Below are 17,298 nucleotides of genomic sequence, written 5' to 3' on the forward strand. Positions count from 1 at the left end.
AAAGTTGGGTTTCCCAACTTGCATTTCGGGTTTTTTTGTCACCCCCCCCCCCACCATCTCCCAAGTATCACTGATGTCATGCTGGGCACTCTTGCTCCTCCCAGATGACTCCTGCCTCAGTTCTCTATGGCCAGATGGGATACAGTGTGGTTTATTTAACACCCAAGTGTGCTTGTCAAGGACCCCCATGATTTGCCACCTCTTACTTCTGATGAGTTCAGACAGTGATTTTGATCTCAGATTTCTCTGCACCAAGATACACTACAGCTTTGTGTACTCCACCTTGCTTTGCTCATAGTGGGTTGGCTCTGGCAGCAGTTTGCTTAATTTTATTGTATCTAACCTTCTGAGACCCCAAGCCACTCTGAGTGTCCAGAATGAAATCCCCGTTTCACCCACCTCACTGAGAAGCTATATATGCATTACCTTAGCCTCAGGCCACAGAGCAACTTGGAAAGCTGCCGCCTCTACTCCACCATCTTCTGTGTACCTGTCAGTTGTCATGAATTCTTTTTGTTTCTGCTTATCTTGGAAGTTGTTTATTTCCTCTTCAATTTTAAAGGCTAGCTTTGCTGGATACAGCAATCTTGGTTGACAGTTATTTTCTTTTAGGACTTGGAACACATCATTCTAAGCCCTCTTGGCTTTTAAAGTTTGTGCTGAGAAATCAGAAGTGATTCTGACTGGCTTACCTCTAAATGTGTCCTGACATTTTTCTCTTGAGGCTTTTAAAATTTTATCCTTATTCTCTGTTAGGCATTGTAATTATAATGTGTTGTGGAGAGATTCATTTTTGATCTTGTCTATTTGGGGTTCTGAATGTCTCCTGAAACTGGATGTTCATCTCATTCTCAAGGTTTGGAAAAAAATCATCTCACAACCTTCCTCAATTCCTGTCTCTCAATGTTGTCCCAGAGTTTCTGGATATTCTGATGATGGCTATTTTAATACAGTCTGAATGTTCAAAGCTGCCCCCTTTGTCTTCCAGCTCTGAGATTCTGTCTTCAGCATGGTCTACTCTATTAAAGAGACTTTCAATTAAACATTTTACTTGATTTATTGTGTCTTTCATGTCTAAGATTTATTTCATTCTTTTTTAATATCCCTATCTCCTTATTGAATTTCTCATTCATATTATATATTATAATTTCCTTTCTTGGGATTTATTAATCATTTTTATAACCATTCATTTGAATTCTTTTTCTAGTATTTAATCTACTTCAATATTTTGGGGGTCAGTTGCTGATTAATTATGAACTTTATGAGGTATCATGTTACTTTGTTTTTTCATATTGTATATTCCTGGGTTGAGTTTTATGTATCTGTTAAAATGGAAATCTTGTCCACTCTTCTGTGTTGACCCTTTGAGGGCACAGCCTTCACTTGCCAAAGTGTCCTAGAGTGAGACTGCCTCATAGGTGTGGGATCCACAGACTTTGTGTTAATTAGCTCTCATTTTTCTGTAGTGAATATCTGTGAGTGGGAACTGAGTGCCTATCCCTACCCATTTCTCCTTGGGGCTGGTTATTAGTTTGGGTTTTTATCTCTTCTATTCTTGGTACTAAAATATAGCTGAAGTTTGAGTGTCATTAGTTTGTATATGGAGCAAAGTGTACTGTCTTTTCATTTAGTTTACTTCCACAGAAGTCTCTACCCTATAAACTTGTAGTGTCCCTGTAGTTTCCCTGCACCTCACAGAATAGGGGGAAACAAACAATAGCAAAAAAAAAAAAAAAATACAGCTTTAAAATAAATACCTGGTTCCTGCTGGGACATCTACAACATTAATTGCCATAAGAAAACAGGAATGGTGGGATCAGCATTTGCCAACAACAAATACAATAAGTAACCATGATTTAGATCTGACATTAAATCAAACAACAGGTGTCAACTGTCATCCATATCAGTAATAACTGCTACAGCATGAATGGTAGGAGCAGTTTTGATTTTGTTTTGCTTTGAGGTACTGGAGGTGGGATCCAGGGGTGCTTACCCACTGAGCTACTTCCATAAATCTTTTTTTATTTTACTAGACAGTTTCATTAAGTTTCTGAGGCTGGGCTTGAACTTGCAATCTTCCTGCCTCAGCTTTCTGAGTCACTGACATTACAGGTGTGAGCTGCCACACCCAGCTGAGGCAGAAGTTATATAAGCCAATCAATTCTAAAACATGGTAAAAAATACAGTTTATTAAGAAAAGAAAATGTGATAGGAAGGTAGAAAAGAGTGAAATTTCAAAAAGTGAACAATGAATGCAAGAGAGTTATAGCTGGTGATGGTTAGAAGGAGAAAAATTAAAGAAACAAAGGAAAAGAAAATTTGGCTAATGATGAAAAGAAAAAGAAAGAAGAAAACTAGAAACAAGAAAGCAAAACTGAAACAAAAACCTTAACCCTTAAGACAAAAAATGCATACATTTTTAAAATGAGAATTTAAAAAATACGTATGTGTCCATGAACCAATCAGCATAGTAAGAACACACAAGAACAAAAAATATCCTTAATGAAAAAAATGCATGTCTACTGAGGTGTTCAAAATAGTTGATGAAAATGGACAGTCACTGTCTGCACCCAACTATCTTTCTTTTCATTTATTCTGGAACTATGGACAGAGAGCAGAAGCTGGGTTGTTAACCCCTTCCTCTTTTTGTGTTGCTTACTGAGCTACTAGCTGGAGTTGACCAAAGTCTAAAACTAGTTAAAATAGCTCTCAACTTCCCTGCTCACTAGTAAAAGGTTGGATGGAATAGGAAGTACTGTCAGTTGGAGTTTAGTCTGCACAGACCAGATGGATGCCCTCCCAGGGTGGGCCTGCTGCAGAGATCTGTGGGAGAAATTCCAGAAGCTGGGGTTTAAGTCTAATCAGGCAGTAAGGGCTTTGTTGGGTGGTGTTTGCTCTGGTCAGATTAGATCAGCACACCCCTAAGACCTGGATCCTAGGAGCCTCTCAAGAATTCTACTTACTGGGCAGGGGAGCCAATCTTCCACACACTCTGGTGTCCACTAACACAGCCCTCCAGGTCTTAGTCCTTTTCACACCCGCCTGTTCAGATTCCCAGACCGCTTTAGCTGGTCATGTGAAGCATCCAATTCAAAGGGAAAGCAAGTTGGGTTCCCCTTTGTTTTTCTGACTTGCATTCCCCTGGGTACAATCTTCTGTGTGCCTGTTACAGTCACATTCTGCTAGGAACACCATAACACTCTGGGCCACAAAATAGGTGCTTTCTAGGACAGTATGGCCATGTTTGCTATGATCTCCTGTCTCCCATAGCAGCAGCTCCAGCCTGGCCACTGCAAGATGGCTCCCGCTTCTTTCCATGGCCATTTGGAAAACAGAGCACTTTTCAAACACTAGTTCACAACGCAGCCTCTGGCTCAGCTAGGTTCAGCTGCTTTTCTGACCTTGGGTTTTTCCATACCAGATCCTTCTGTTGTTTTCTCTCTCCCTGTGGTGCACCAGTGCTGCCCCAACAGGCTCAGCTCCTGTATTCCTTCTTCTTTGTTCATTGTGCCCAGATTTCTGAATTTCTAAGATGCTCTGACTATCCAATGTTAAAGTTTAGTGAAATCCCTTTCACTCACCTCACTGAGAAGCAGTATTCCTGCTGTTTGAATGCTAAGCCACAGGGCAACTAGGAATCAGCCTTCCTCTACCCACCATCTTGAATCCCCCCCCCTTTTTTTTTTAGCTTTGAGTGAGGGTCTCCCCTGAGTTGCTGAGGCTAGCCTTAAAGTCCTCCTGTCTCAGTCTCCCAAGTTGCTGGGATTACAGGTGCATACCACCACACCCAACTTTACTCTGATGTTCTTAATAGCATACCTGTTACAGTATGTTAACAAATGAGTGCTTAGATGGACTAATCAACATTTTTTAGATAGATTAGCACCCCCCAAAAGTATATGACAGTCAAGGTAACTAATATTCTCCATTTGACTACACAAAGAATATAAAGGAATCTGCTCACCCATCATTAGAGAAGTTGAGGGGATTGCCAGGACCTCCAATGAATGCTGGGATAACTCACTGCTTGTCATGTGCTCAGCAGTATCCTAGGACCACAGAGGAACAGGGGCTGACAGGACGCAGAAGAAATCTAAAATATAACCCTGCTCTCATCAAGCTTGTAGTCTAGTTGAGAAAATGGTATAACAGTTATGAGGTAATCAGGTGTGAACTAATAAAGTGCCAATATTGGGCAGGGGAGATGGTGAAGTAGGTATTAGAGAAGCGTTGATCAGTGTGTGTCCTTGAGTTCGTGCTCACTCCAGTGGCTCCCCTCTGGGACATTTAGCCAACTGGCCATGTTTCTTCCCATTCTTCCCTTCCTTCCCTGATGTTTATCTCCTTGGTTTTCTTCCTCTCTCCCTTTGTTTGTTCCCCATCTGCACTGTTTCAGAGAATGTTTCCTGCAAGGATCTGTGTGTTCGACACCATGCACTGCCCAGGGACAGCAAGAATGAGATTGAAAGGTGCACTGAGGGCTAAAAGCTTATGCTATGGAAGGAACTCTGGTTTCATACTTGGCTTCCCTGACTCCACAGCCTTGACACAGCTTCCGTGGGCATCTTTCCAGTGCCCCAAACTCAGCTTCCCTTGCCTGATGTTATGGGATATGGAGCCAACCATCATAATAACCACATTGATTTATGTCTGCTTGTGTCAATTTGTACATGTGCTTAGAGGCCTGGCAGGGAGGCAGTGGGCTAGAGTCAGGAGTTCAGAAAATATATCAAGCAGATCTTATAAATTACCTCTGTGGTGTTACCACCACATAAGCACCCTTGGTTGTGCAGAGACTTCTCATATATTCTTTGTCTTTTAAATTATAGAAAATCAGGTGTGGGGTACAGCTCAGTAGTATAGCACTTGCCTAACATGCATGAGGCTCTGAATTTTATCTCAGCATTTCAAATAAAGCAATAATAGCCAGTCACTTCTTCCTAGATTGAGTAAGTGTTAGGAAGAGGAAGAACCACCTGACAGAATAAGAAGTACCCTTCACAAGACTCTGAAAGAGAAGAGTCACGGCAACAGAGGAAAACTATATTCCAAGGAAAGAGGGAGAGAATGCTGGGAACCAATAACAAAGTGAGGAGAAACTAAACAGCATGGAAAATTGGGAAAAGCAGCCCTGAGAAAAGTACAAAGCAATTTGCAACATCTCTGGCTCCTTGGCCAGGGGCAGGAGACCCCAAACTGCAAGCATACGGGAAGCTGGAAGGTACAAAAAGGCCCAGGAATAAGAGCAGTCTGGCAGTCCTAGCCACAGGAGAAGTACACGGTTCTGTGAGCTTTAAATCCAGGTCAGGGATTTGGTCTGAGAGTGACTCCCCTGGCATAACAAGCTGGCTTTAGAGAAGAAATTTATTACATCATTCAGCAAACTCAGAGCTCTTTAACAAGGAGTCATCTTGAGAAGGATCCTATCATGGGGACGCAACTGCTTTGAGGACATTACAACCCAGAACAAACACAAGTAAGCACCCCCATGATCACCTTGCTGCACAGACTGGGTAGGAGACAGCCATGCCAGATGGTTATGGTTTGGGGGAGTGTCTCTCACAAACTTGCTGGGAGAGTTATGCAGAAGGGAGCACAGGCTGTGGTGGGGAGTACAGGGCATGGCTGTCAGTGATCCCATCTGCTGTGTCAAGAAGAAACATGGGACATATGAGTGTTTTAAGCAGGGACCAGTTTGGAAGGTGCCAGAACTGAGGCTGGTAAATTGCTTAGTTGTCAGGACCCCCTCCAACACAGAACTTGATGGTTTGATGGTTCCTCCCTCACCAGCACCCCACTACAGCCTCAGAGACATTCCAGGATACACAGTGGCTTGGATATTTGCTACACCCCTGGACTCACAGACTGGAAACCTCCAGATTGAATATGCCTAATCAGCATGGCCCACATGCCCCTAAAACTTGTTCATCCATCAAATGCAGGAGCACCCAATTATATAAAACAGACACTGTTGGATATATAAAGTAAGAAATAGGCCCCAATACCATAGTGCTGAGTGGCTTCACTACTCCACCCTCACCAATAGATAATCCAGACAAAAAAGTTAACAAAGAAACATCAGAGTTAAATTACAGTAGAGATCAAATGGACTCAACAGACATCTACAGAATGTTCCACCCAATGGCTGCATCAGTATGTGGGTATATGGAACTTTTTCACATAATAGGCCATAAGGCAATTATTAACAAAGCAAAACTGAAGCAATTTCTTGTATTAAATCATAATGGAATGAAACTACAAATCAACAGCAAGAGAAACTACAAAAATTATACAAAACACAGAGATTGAACAGTACACTTTTGAATGATTGCTGGGTCATTGAAGAAATCTGGGGAAAAATTTAAAAATGCCTAAAATCAAATGAATATGGAACGACAACATAAAAGAACTTCTGGGATACAGAAAAAGCAGTACTAAAAGGCAAGGTTTTAGCTACACATGCCTACACTTTAAAAGAGGGAGATCTCAAATAATCTAAGAATGCATCTCAAGAAAATGCATCGTAGAAAAACAAGAACAAAAAAAACCCAAATCAGTAGAAATAAAGTTCAGAACACAAATGATTGAAATAGAGAATAAAAGAACAATCAAAGGACCAATGAAACATTTGGTTCTTTGAAGAGATAAACAAAATGGACAAAGCCTTAGCTAAAAGAAAGAGAGGAGACGCAAATACTTTGGAGACAAAAAAGGGGATAATACAACAGAATCCAATGAAATCTAATTGAACATTAGGGAATAATTTTAAAAACTATATGCTGTAAATTAGAAAATCTTGAATAGCAAGTTTATGGACAAATGACCACCAAAGTTGAACCAAAAGGATATTGAAAAAATCTAAAAAAAAAAAAAAATATATCTAAGATCAATAGCAAGCAATGAGATTGAATCAGTAATAAAGTCACCAGGTAAAAGAGATTGTTCAAATTATGTGCATGTAAGAATATGGCATAATGGTTCCTACTATTGTGTATAATTATAACACATCAATTAAAACATTTTTAAAAATCATCTAGCAAAGACAAGCCCAGGATCAATTAATTCACTGCTAAATTTTACCAAACATTTGAAGAGGTAATACCAATGATCCTCAAAACTAGTCCATGCAGGACCCGGGTTCGATTCTCAGCACCACATAAAAAAATAAATAAATAAAAGGCAGGTGTTGTGTCCATCTACAAAAAAAAGATTCATATTAAAAAAAAAAAAAACCTAGTCCATGATATAGAAAGGAAAGGAACCCTTCCAAACTCATTCTACAAAGCCAATATTATCATGCTATCAAAACCTGATAAGGGAGCTCGAGTATTGGTTCAGTGGCAGAGTGCTTGCCTCTCACATATGGAGCACTGGGTTTGATCCTCAGCACCACATGAAAATAAAATAAAGGTATTGTGTCCATCTACAACTAAAAAAAATATTTTTTAAAAAACCAATAAGGCTACAAAAAAACCTATAGGCCACTATCCTTGAAGAATATAGTTACAAAAATCCTCAACATAATGCTTGCAAATTGAATTCAATAGCACACTAAAAGATCATATACCATGATCAAGCTGATTTCATTCCAGTTATTCAAGGATAATTCAACATATGCCAGTCAATTAATACAGCACATAAATAGAATTTAGTATTAAAAAAATCACACTATCATCTCAATACAGGCAGAATCTTTTAACAAAAATCTTTTGACAAAATTCAACATCCCTTCACAATAAAATCCTTGAATAAACTAAGTATAGAAGGATCAAATCTCAACATAATAAAATTATATATGGCAAACCCACAGCCAATATCATACTACATAGGGAAAAACTGGAAGCATTCCTCTGAAATCAAGAACACCACAATGGTGTCCACTCTCACTGGTCGTATTCAATATAGAACTTGAAAGTTTAGCCAGAACAAGTAGGCAAAAGAAAGAAAGAAAAGAAATCCAAATAGGAAAGGAAGAAGTCCAATTATCCTGTTTATATATAATTCTTATTTTTAAAAAAATAATTCTATATTTTAAAAAAATAATTCTATATTAAAAAAAAACTTAAGACTCCATAAAAAGATTCTTAGAACTGAAAAAGTTTCAGGATACAAAAATCAGCATTCAGAAATGAGTAGCTTCTCCATGTACCAATAATGAACTCATTGAGAAAGAAATCAGGAAAACAATCCCATTCATTATAGATCCCCCCTCCCCCTCCAAAGATAACAAATCCTAGGAATAAACCTAAAGAAAATGAAAGACCTCTCAATGAAAATTATAAAACACTGAAGAAGACACAAAAATACAAAAAGATCTCCCATGTTCATAGATTAGAAGAATATTGTTACAGTGAGCATACTAGCCAAAGCAATATGTAGAATGCATGCAGCCTCCATCAAAATATTGGTCATTTTTCATGGAACTGAAAAAATAATAAAATTGACATGGAGGCCCAAAAGACCCTGAATAGCCAAAGCAATCCTCAGCAAAAAGAGCAATGCTAGTGGTATCACAATACCTGATTTCAAAATACACTACGAGCCATAGTAACAGAAAAATATGGTATAGCATAAAAACATACAAGTAGACCAATGGAATAGAATAAAGGACCCAGAATTGTATCTGCACATCTATAGCCAACTAATCCAAATGTCCAAAAACACAAGGACTGGTGCTGGAAAGACTGAATTTCACACTGAAACTCAATCCTTCTCACCCTGTATAAAAAACTCACCAGGCACGGTAGCACACACCTGTAATCCCAGCAGCTCAGAAGGCTAAGGCAGGAGGATCAGAGTTCAAAGCCAGCCTCAGCAACTGTGAGGCGCTAGGCAATTCAGTGAGACCCTGTCTTTAAATAAAATACAAAATAGGGCTGGATCAAAATTGATCAAAGACCCTAATATTAGACCTAAAGCTTTTAACTAACTAGAGACACAAACACTGCAAGATATTGTCACATGAAGGCAATGATTTTGTGAATAGGACTCTGATAGTTCCAAAAATAAGAGCAAAAATTGACAAATGAGATTGGATCAAATTTAAAAACTTCCCCATAGCAAAGGAGATAACAGAGTAAAGAAGAAACCTATGGAATGAGAGAAAATTTATTCCAGCTATTCATCTGACAGAGGACTAATATCCATAATATATTTTTAAAAACTCAAAAAGTTAAGAACATGTAATCCAATCAAAAAATATAGGCAAATGATCTGAATGGAAACATTAGTAGTAGTACAAATGTTCAAATACACATGGAAAAAAAAAAAAAAAGCTTGACATCTTTAGCCATCAGGGAAATGCAAACCAAAACTACATTGAAATATCTCTCCACCCCAGTTAGAATGGCTATTATCCAAAAAACAAATAATTAACAAAAGCTGGTGAGGATGTGGAAAAGGAGTAGTTTTCATATGCTGTTTGGGGGAATGTAAATTAGTACAGTCACTATGGAGAACAGTATGGAGTTTCCTCAAAACTAAAAACAGGGCCAGATATGGTGATTCATACCTATAATCTCAGCACCTGGGAAGCTGAGACAGGAGGATCACAAATTTGAGACCAGCCTCAGCAACTTAGCAAGACCCTGCCTCAAGAAAAAGGGCTAGGATGTAGCTCAGTGGTAAAGTGCCCCCAGGTTCCATCTCAGTACCAGGAAAAATAAAAAGAACCCTAAAAATAGAACTGTCATGTATAACTAATTAGAACAAATTAAAAAATAAATAAATTTAAGTCAAAAATGCATTTATTAAATTCCAGTGGCATTTAGATCCCATTTCATTATTTTCATTTAAATTTAAAATATACGAGATATTTCTAGAAAAATAGTAGGGAGGAGGAACAAATATATTTTACAGAAGACAATTCACCTGCTTGTACAATAATTTAAGTCACAGGATTTGAACTACAACCATAGCAAAATACTGAGCAGACTCACTAAATATGGGACCTTTGGCAAGAATTTTATGCATGCTGTATGTGTTTCTTTGCCATAAAAAGGGATGCTGGTAACACCTACTTCCTGGGGTTGCTGTGAAGATGAATTAGGTAAAAGATGGAGAGCTCCTGGAATGATACCTGCCACATGGTTAGAGCTATGGCCTATGATTCCTGAAGCCACACTGTAAATCCTCCTATGGCCACTCAAGTTCCATGGAGGTACCAAGTCTGCTCTCGGGTTTCTTCTTCCATGCCCTAGGCCTCTAACCCATTTTCTTGGGATTCTGCAGAGAAGAGAAGAAAACTGGGAAACATCTCCAAAGAGCAGGTCCCTCTCCCCCATCTCTGAGCCTGATTATATAGGTCAGAGACATGGCCTAGGAACACAAGCTCCACATGTGCCCTATGGTAAAACCTGTTGTGAAAAATTAGAAGTAGGCTGCTTTTTTGAAGAACAATGATGGAATTCCTGAGTATCGTCTCAAGTATAGCTGCATGAGGCAGTATTTCTTTGGTACTTAAAAAAAAAAAGAAAAATTATTATTGGATTCCTAGTATTCCAAGAAGGGCTAAATATCTGTCTTAAGGCTGTGTCTAACTCACCAAGTTCTTGCGTCTCCCTTTGTATAAACAGCAGATATAACATTTTTATGAGAATATATTATTCAGGAATGAGTAACTCCAGCTTCAAGAAGACTTCTTATGGTCTTTCTTTCCTTAAACCACTAAAAATCCTTTGGGGGTGAAATGCCTCATTTTCTTTGCATCACTTTTGCCTAATTATTGAAATTTTTACTGTGCCATGAAATATAACTGAGGGAGTCATTAAATAACATAAGCTTCAGAATAAAGAAGCTCAAGATTTCCATATACTACAGAATGCTTAAGGATCACCCACCTTCCTTCTTATAACCGGCATAGCTGTGGTAATGATATACCATTACAAGATGTGTGTTTTGAAAATAAACTTGTCCCAGCTCAAAAAAAAAAAAAAGAAAAGAAAAGAAATAGAATTACCATATGACTATTCCACTCACTCCTGGATACATATATCCAAAGGAGGTGAGCATAAAAATAGACACATGCATGCCCATGCCCATCATGGCAGTATTCACAGCAGCCAAGACATAGAATCAGCCTAGGTACCCATCAACAGACGAGTGGATAAGGAAAACTTGCCACATATACATGAAGCAATGTTATTCCTCCATAAAGAATGAAATACTGTCATTTGCAGTAAAATGGATGAAACTGAAGAACATCCTGTTAAGTGAAATAAGTCAGGCACAGAAAAACAAGTATTGCATGTTATTTTTCATATGTGATAATTTACAGAAAATAAAGATGACCTCAAAGTGGAAGAGAGGGTAGAAAGTTGGGTAGACAAATTCAAAGTATGATATCATTACATGACAATGCTCCATTGAACCCCATTAAATTTGTGTGATTAATCTGCATAAAACACTATAATTGAAAAATATTTTAAGGAAATAAATTAGAAATTTTTAAACAACTGAGAGAATCCAAGAACAGTATCTAAGATTAAAAAAAATATATGGGCCACCAATTTCTTGGAACAAAAGCTAGCTGAGTTAAGAGGGTAGAAAAGGCATCAGGCTATGGCAGTCTTCCCTGGGTATAGGGAGCAAGACCGCAGCCACAGCACCTGTCTAACCCAATCCCAGTGCCACCCAGGCTACTCTGGCCACTCATATCTGACTCTTAATAGGAGCTGTGGGAGGGAAATCCTTTCCTCTGAGAGCAGAGCTGGATTCAGCAGCAGAAGCCCTGTCCCAAGTTCTAGTCCTTCCATTCACCAGGGTGGAAGACCCAGCCTTTTCCTGTAACCCACTGATGAAAACAAGAGCTTAGGGAGAACCCTTGACCTTGGAAGTGACTCCAAGCAAATCCTGCACAAGATGAGGAATGGGTCCGTTCCACTCAGAGCTCAGCCCTTGAGGCCTGCATGCTTTGTGATGACTCTTTGATTCCCTCAGTTCTCAAGATCAAGAATCTACTTATAGGAAGGAAAAGGATCAATGCAGATATTTGTAAAGCAAAAATTATTTGGTTATAGGATGAAAAGGAAGGAGAAATTGAATTTTCTCTTGAAAAATTCCAAAACATACAATGCCGCATTCTGGCTGGGCACAATTCAGGAGCCACTTGTCAAAAGAAACTAACTTTATTTTTAGAACCACACACGCCAAACAAAAGAGCTCCTCAGGAAAAACCCTCAGAGCCCAACTGCCACCACCAGCTTCCCACAAGCCTCTCCACCTCCCCCACTCCTCCTGCTCTTGAGGCCGATTGGCTGGGTCGTGTGGGCGGAGCCAAAAAAAGTCCCCCAATGAGCAGCTCAGTGGTCTGAAAGGGCAGGGAAACAGCCCAATGAGCATCACCTCAGAGGAGCCAATCAGCTAGAAGTTGCTGGGGCCCCTGTGAGCCAATCATCAGCTGGCAGTCTGAAAGTTTGTTGGGGCCCCTTCGGCTGTGGCTCTCAACAGTACAATTTGAAGAAGTTTATTTTGTAGGATAGGGGAAGGACTTAAAAGTATAAAAGACTAAAACTAAAGACTAAGACAAAACAAAAAATCAAACTAATTTAAAAGCATTTTCTCCTATACCTTTCTCCTGGCATGCATTATAAGCATATTTAAGGAAATTGTTTAGACTTAAGCTGAGAGCCTTATTAACTGGATATCTTAGTATTTCATTTGAAGTGGTATTTTCCATAATTATGACACATCTCTGTCCACAATATTTACATCTTTATGGCAGAATCAGGCTGTTATACTATCAACAGAAACATACAGTTAAGTACATTTGAGGACATTAGTTTCCATAATACTAATTTCTAGCTTTGTCCAAATCTGTGGTATGTCTAATTGCTGTCCAAATGAAGTAATTATGAGGATTTCAAATATCAGTTTCACTACTTCTTAGGTGTGTGACTTGGGCACCTTAATCTCTCTGTACCTCAATTTCACTATCTGTAAAATAGGCTTTATGAGTATTTTTTTTATTGAATGACTTTATATAGGAAAAGGATTCAGAACAGTACATGGCACATAGTAGGTACTCCCTAAGTGTTCTTTGCCACTTGTTTTGTGCTTTGAAGTACACGGGAAAAAAAAAAAAAAAAAAGAATTACGAAAGACCTATCAAATTTTCTCATTTGAAGATCTTTGCCAAGCCTATTGGACAGGTATATTTGAATGTCTCTTTCTAAGACAGGTGCTAGTACATCAGTGGCCAACGTGCAGTCTGACTCCTTGGGGCCTTCAGTGGGTTTTCTTTTTCCAATTCTCTTGTCTTGCAAATGAGAAAACAGGTCCAAAGATGTTATTTAACTGGAAGATGATTAATGATCATTCCAGAACTAGGATCCAAATCTTCTGCAACTGTACTTCTTTCTTCCAGCAAATGAGGGGTGTCTTTGCTTGTTTAATGAGCTTGCTTATGAGATAAGGTCTCATAATACCTTATCTCATAAGATGTTGTATACATATCATACCCCATGCCTGACCCACAGTGAGTTGGTGGTGGAGGCTGCCTTTCTGCTTCCTTTGTGGCTGAAGTCTGGGCTCAAGTCAAAATGTACCATGATAAACAAGATCTAGCTGTATTTCAGTATATGCCAGCCGAGGTTCCCCAGGATTGGCTTGCTGTTTGGCTGAATGGCTCAAATATGTGTGCCCAAGCTCAGCATATAAGTGTACATGAGCTAATTGAGTCAGGAGCTTTCAGGTTTCTGCTGCTGACTGAGTAGATATCACTCTAATAGTACTCACCACAGAAGAGCCCTGCCCTCCCGTACATAGCCCCTCCCTGCTGATATTCACCCTGAGCACAGAGGCATGACTGAGAACACCCTCCTGGTCCTCCCTGCACAGTTCTAGACCCGTGGAGGTTGGCATCTGTGATTAAGACACTGCCTGGACCTGCTTCCGGCCCCACACATATGGCCTTGGTTACGCTGCACAGGTCATCTAAGCTCTTTAGGCTCTGCTTCTGCATTTGTGAATGATTCCCTGTCTCATTAGAGTGTAGTAAGAACAAAAACAAGTGTTTTGAGAACAGTCTGGCTAGGGAAACTTCTCAGTGACTCATTGAATTAAGTCCCCTTCTTAACCCAAAGGTGCCTGGTCATCAGAATTCCCAGTGGTGGTTGTTAAAAATAGATGAGCTGGACTACATCCCAGACTGCTTCCCAGAGACCCTGGAGAAAAGGCTGGAGGAGCTAGTCTTTTAATAAGTGGCCCAGGTGCCGGGTATTCAGAATGCGCCACACAGCACCCCTTGCTGTCCCCACTACAACTGCTGACAGTCCTGGGGGGACTGTTGAGTCCTTCAAGCAGACCAACACCCAGGCCCCAACATAGAGCTGTTTCCTTTCAAAGCTCTGCCATTGACAAAATGCTTGACCCTCTGTAGTTCACTCACCTTTCTCGGCTGTGAAGTGGAGCTGCACCTTAATATCTACCTACATATCTCACAGGACTATTGGGAGAATGCAGCGAGAACTCAGGGCCGGGTGATCTGCATGGTGCCCATCGAAAGGAGAGTTGCTTTTCCATATCACCATGAACCATTTAATAATCTGTTCAGTAACCCTCTGTGGGTTGACTTAGGACTCTAATAATCATTCTAACATGGTTTTGTGGCCAAATGCATTCACATTTCAAAATAATTCATACAAAAATTTTAGAAATACAGTTTATTTCCATTATCTTTGAACTGCCTCTATTTAAAGTTTTGTATATTGAAAATATATAAAATGTTTTTCATGTGAATATTAAACACAGTTGATTTGACTTTCTGGTCTATTTGGTCTCTATTTTAAGTTAATCTTAATATTGTTAAATGGAAAGTGTAGCATCTGAAATGATCTCTACAGTGATTACACCATGAGAAATAATAATAGCTCTAATTCATGGAGCATTTCTATGTGCCCAACTCTGTGCTAGAGCTAGAGCTTTCATAACATCCTTATTAAATGTTAGTCCCATTTGCTGAGGCTTAAAGGGGCTAATTATCTTTGTAAGGGTCATTTAGCTCATAACAATAGTAGATAGAGGATTCAAACAGAATATCAGACCCCTAATTAGCCACCTTGCTTCGTGAGATCCCCAGGCACACACACAGATTGGATGTAAACACAGAGAACACAAGAGCAACAGCTGAATTCGGACAGAAGGATTATGGTTCATTTGTTCTTCCTTTAAAATAAAATGAATTGTTGGTGTAAAAATTACTATAAAAAATCTGAGATGAAAAAAATTGCACTAAAAATTCTACCTGGATTTTATGGCTGCATCTAAGACATTTATTGTTGTAAGTTTGGGGTTTAGTTTTCATTCTTAAGGCTTCCTGCTCTCTGGTCTGTGTTAATAATAGATTTAAAAAGCATATAAACCTTTTAATAAAGTATCTTTTTTTTTTTCCTGTGGGTACTGTGTGGAGCATCTAGACCCACATTCTCACTACCTTCTCCCAACAGTCCTAGGAGATATGTGGGATAGATATTAGGTTGCAGCTCCAGGGCTAGGGATGTGGCTCAGTGGTAGAGCACTTGCCTACCCTGCACAAGGCTCTGGGTTCAAGTCCCAGCACACACACACACACACACACACAAAATGTGGCATGTAGCTGTACCTCATAGCTGAGAAAGAAGTTTGGATGGCAAGAAATCCACTAGGAATGTCCGCTGCTCCTCACTGACTTAAAGAATATTTCTGTCCTCAGGGTAAGGAATATGCAAGCTGAGCATGGCTTGGCCTTGCCAATAAGACAGCCAGGAAGAGCAAACCCAGAATCTTCTGTCCATTCATCTCATGCCCGGTCCCAGCAGCTGCTCAGAAACCAGGATAATTACATTAGATGCTTTACACACACACACTCCTACTAGGATGACATTGCTCAGCCACAGAAAACTCAACATTATTTGTCTCCCTGGGGAAGGGGAGGGGGCCTCCCAGCCCATCACCTGCTTTAAGATGCACTTCTTTCCCACAAGTGATTTCTCTTCCTTTCTAATAGATATCCGCCAACGAAATCGAAATGCTTTTGATGAGGCTGCCACGCATGTTCAAGCAGGAATTCACGGGCGTGGGAGCAACACTGGAAAAGAGATGGAAGTTGTGTGCCTTTGAAGGAATTAAAACTACCTAACTGTGAAGAGCAGGGAATCTCGGGAATTGAAACCCACTGAACGTGGCCAGGGCTGTGCAGCGTGAGAGCCGGAGGGCCAGGGCCGTCCAGCACCGGACCTGTGCCGAGCCAGCAAAGCCTGACTTGAGTTCCATCTGTGGCGTTCTCTTGTGAGTGGAAATGTAATCGTGTACCAGTTCCTTAAACTAAACAAAGCTTCATACTGTGACAGATCTGTTTCCTCTGAAAACCAAACAATGATTCCACAATCATAATGATGGCAAAATCTTAAAATAGGCTACATTTGAGAATAGCTCACCAAGCAAAATATTTAAAGTTAATGATGGTGTAGCGATGGTGGTTGCTAGGCTACAGAGTTGTGTATGTAATATATAGCTGAAATCATTAAATGACATTTTCCTGAAAGTCAATCTTCCTGTTTTAGTTTAAAAAAAAAAAAAACAAGAAAAAAGTAATTTTGCAGTGAGAAAAAAAAATCATACCAAAAGAAAACTTGAATATGTGTCTGAACAGTTACTGTATTTTATAAATTAAGTTATATGCTATTCCAGGGACTTTTGCCTTATTGAAGAGGCAGAAACGATGATTGGACTCCTTGAGAATGCTTTATCAAGAATATTATTTTTATAATGTAACAATTCTCCATCATAAGTTCTTTTAACATGGGCTGCGTAACAATTTTCATAAAATGTAAATAAAGGGAAAACTAGTGCTACTGTCTTGTACTTGGTATGTAACATTCAGGTTTATGCATCAAAATAAACATTCAGTAAATATTCCTGTTACAAATTTTATAGCAAAGATATTAATTTTTTTCAATAAATATGACTTCTACCATATTGGCTTGGCAAATTATTCTTTGATGTATTTCATTTATTCCTTAAGAAATCTTTTTTCTCATTGCTCAGTCCCAGCAAAAATCCTACTATTTTAAAATTATTAAATACATGAGTGACATTAGGAGACAAACATTATTTCAAATAGGAATATATAAAACTTGTAGTATGGACAGTATCAACCAAGGAGATTATATAGTATTAGAGTAGATACTGTTTAAAATGCTAAAATGTAGCAAATATAATCAACATAAATTTTATCTTTTTGCCCTCATGGACACATAATAAAGTAGCCAGCTAATTTATTCAGTTTGGGGCTGATTTGTTCGTTTGCTAGAAAGCATATAA

At 39.2% G+C, this 17,298-nt stretch overlaps 1 protein-coding gene across 7 annotated transcripts in view; it reads left to right on the forward strand.

The window, feature by feature from the left end:
• Enox1 (ecto-NOX disulfide-thiol exchanger 1) overlaps window positions 1-16,953 on the forward strand; it is a 443,331-nt gene extending 426,378 nt beyond the window's left edge. For all 7 annotated transcript variants that reach the window (XM_048800957.1, XM_048800956.1, XM_048800959.1 and 4 more), the window contains one exon: window positions 15,983-16,953. In XM_048800957.1, coding sequence (XP_048656914.1) covers window positions 15,983-16,114 — 132 coding nt within the window. In that variant the 3' untranslated portion in view covers window positions 16,115-16,953. The remainder of the gene's footprint in view (window positions 1-15,982) is intronic.
• Window positions 16,954-17,298: the final 345 nt, after the last annotated feature.

This window comes from Marmota marmota, unplaced genomic scaffold, assembly GCF_001458135.2.
Source record: "Marmota marmota marmota unplaced genomic scaffold, marMar, whole genome shotgun sequence".
Classification (NCBI taxonomy): domain Eukaryota; kingdom Metazoa; phylum Chordata; class Mammalia; order Rodentia; family Sciuridae; genus Marmota; species Marmota marmota.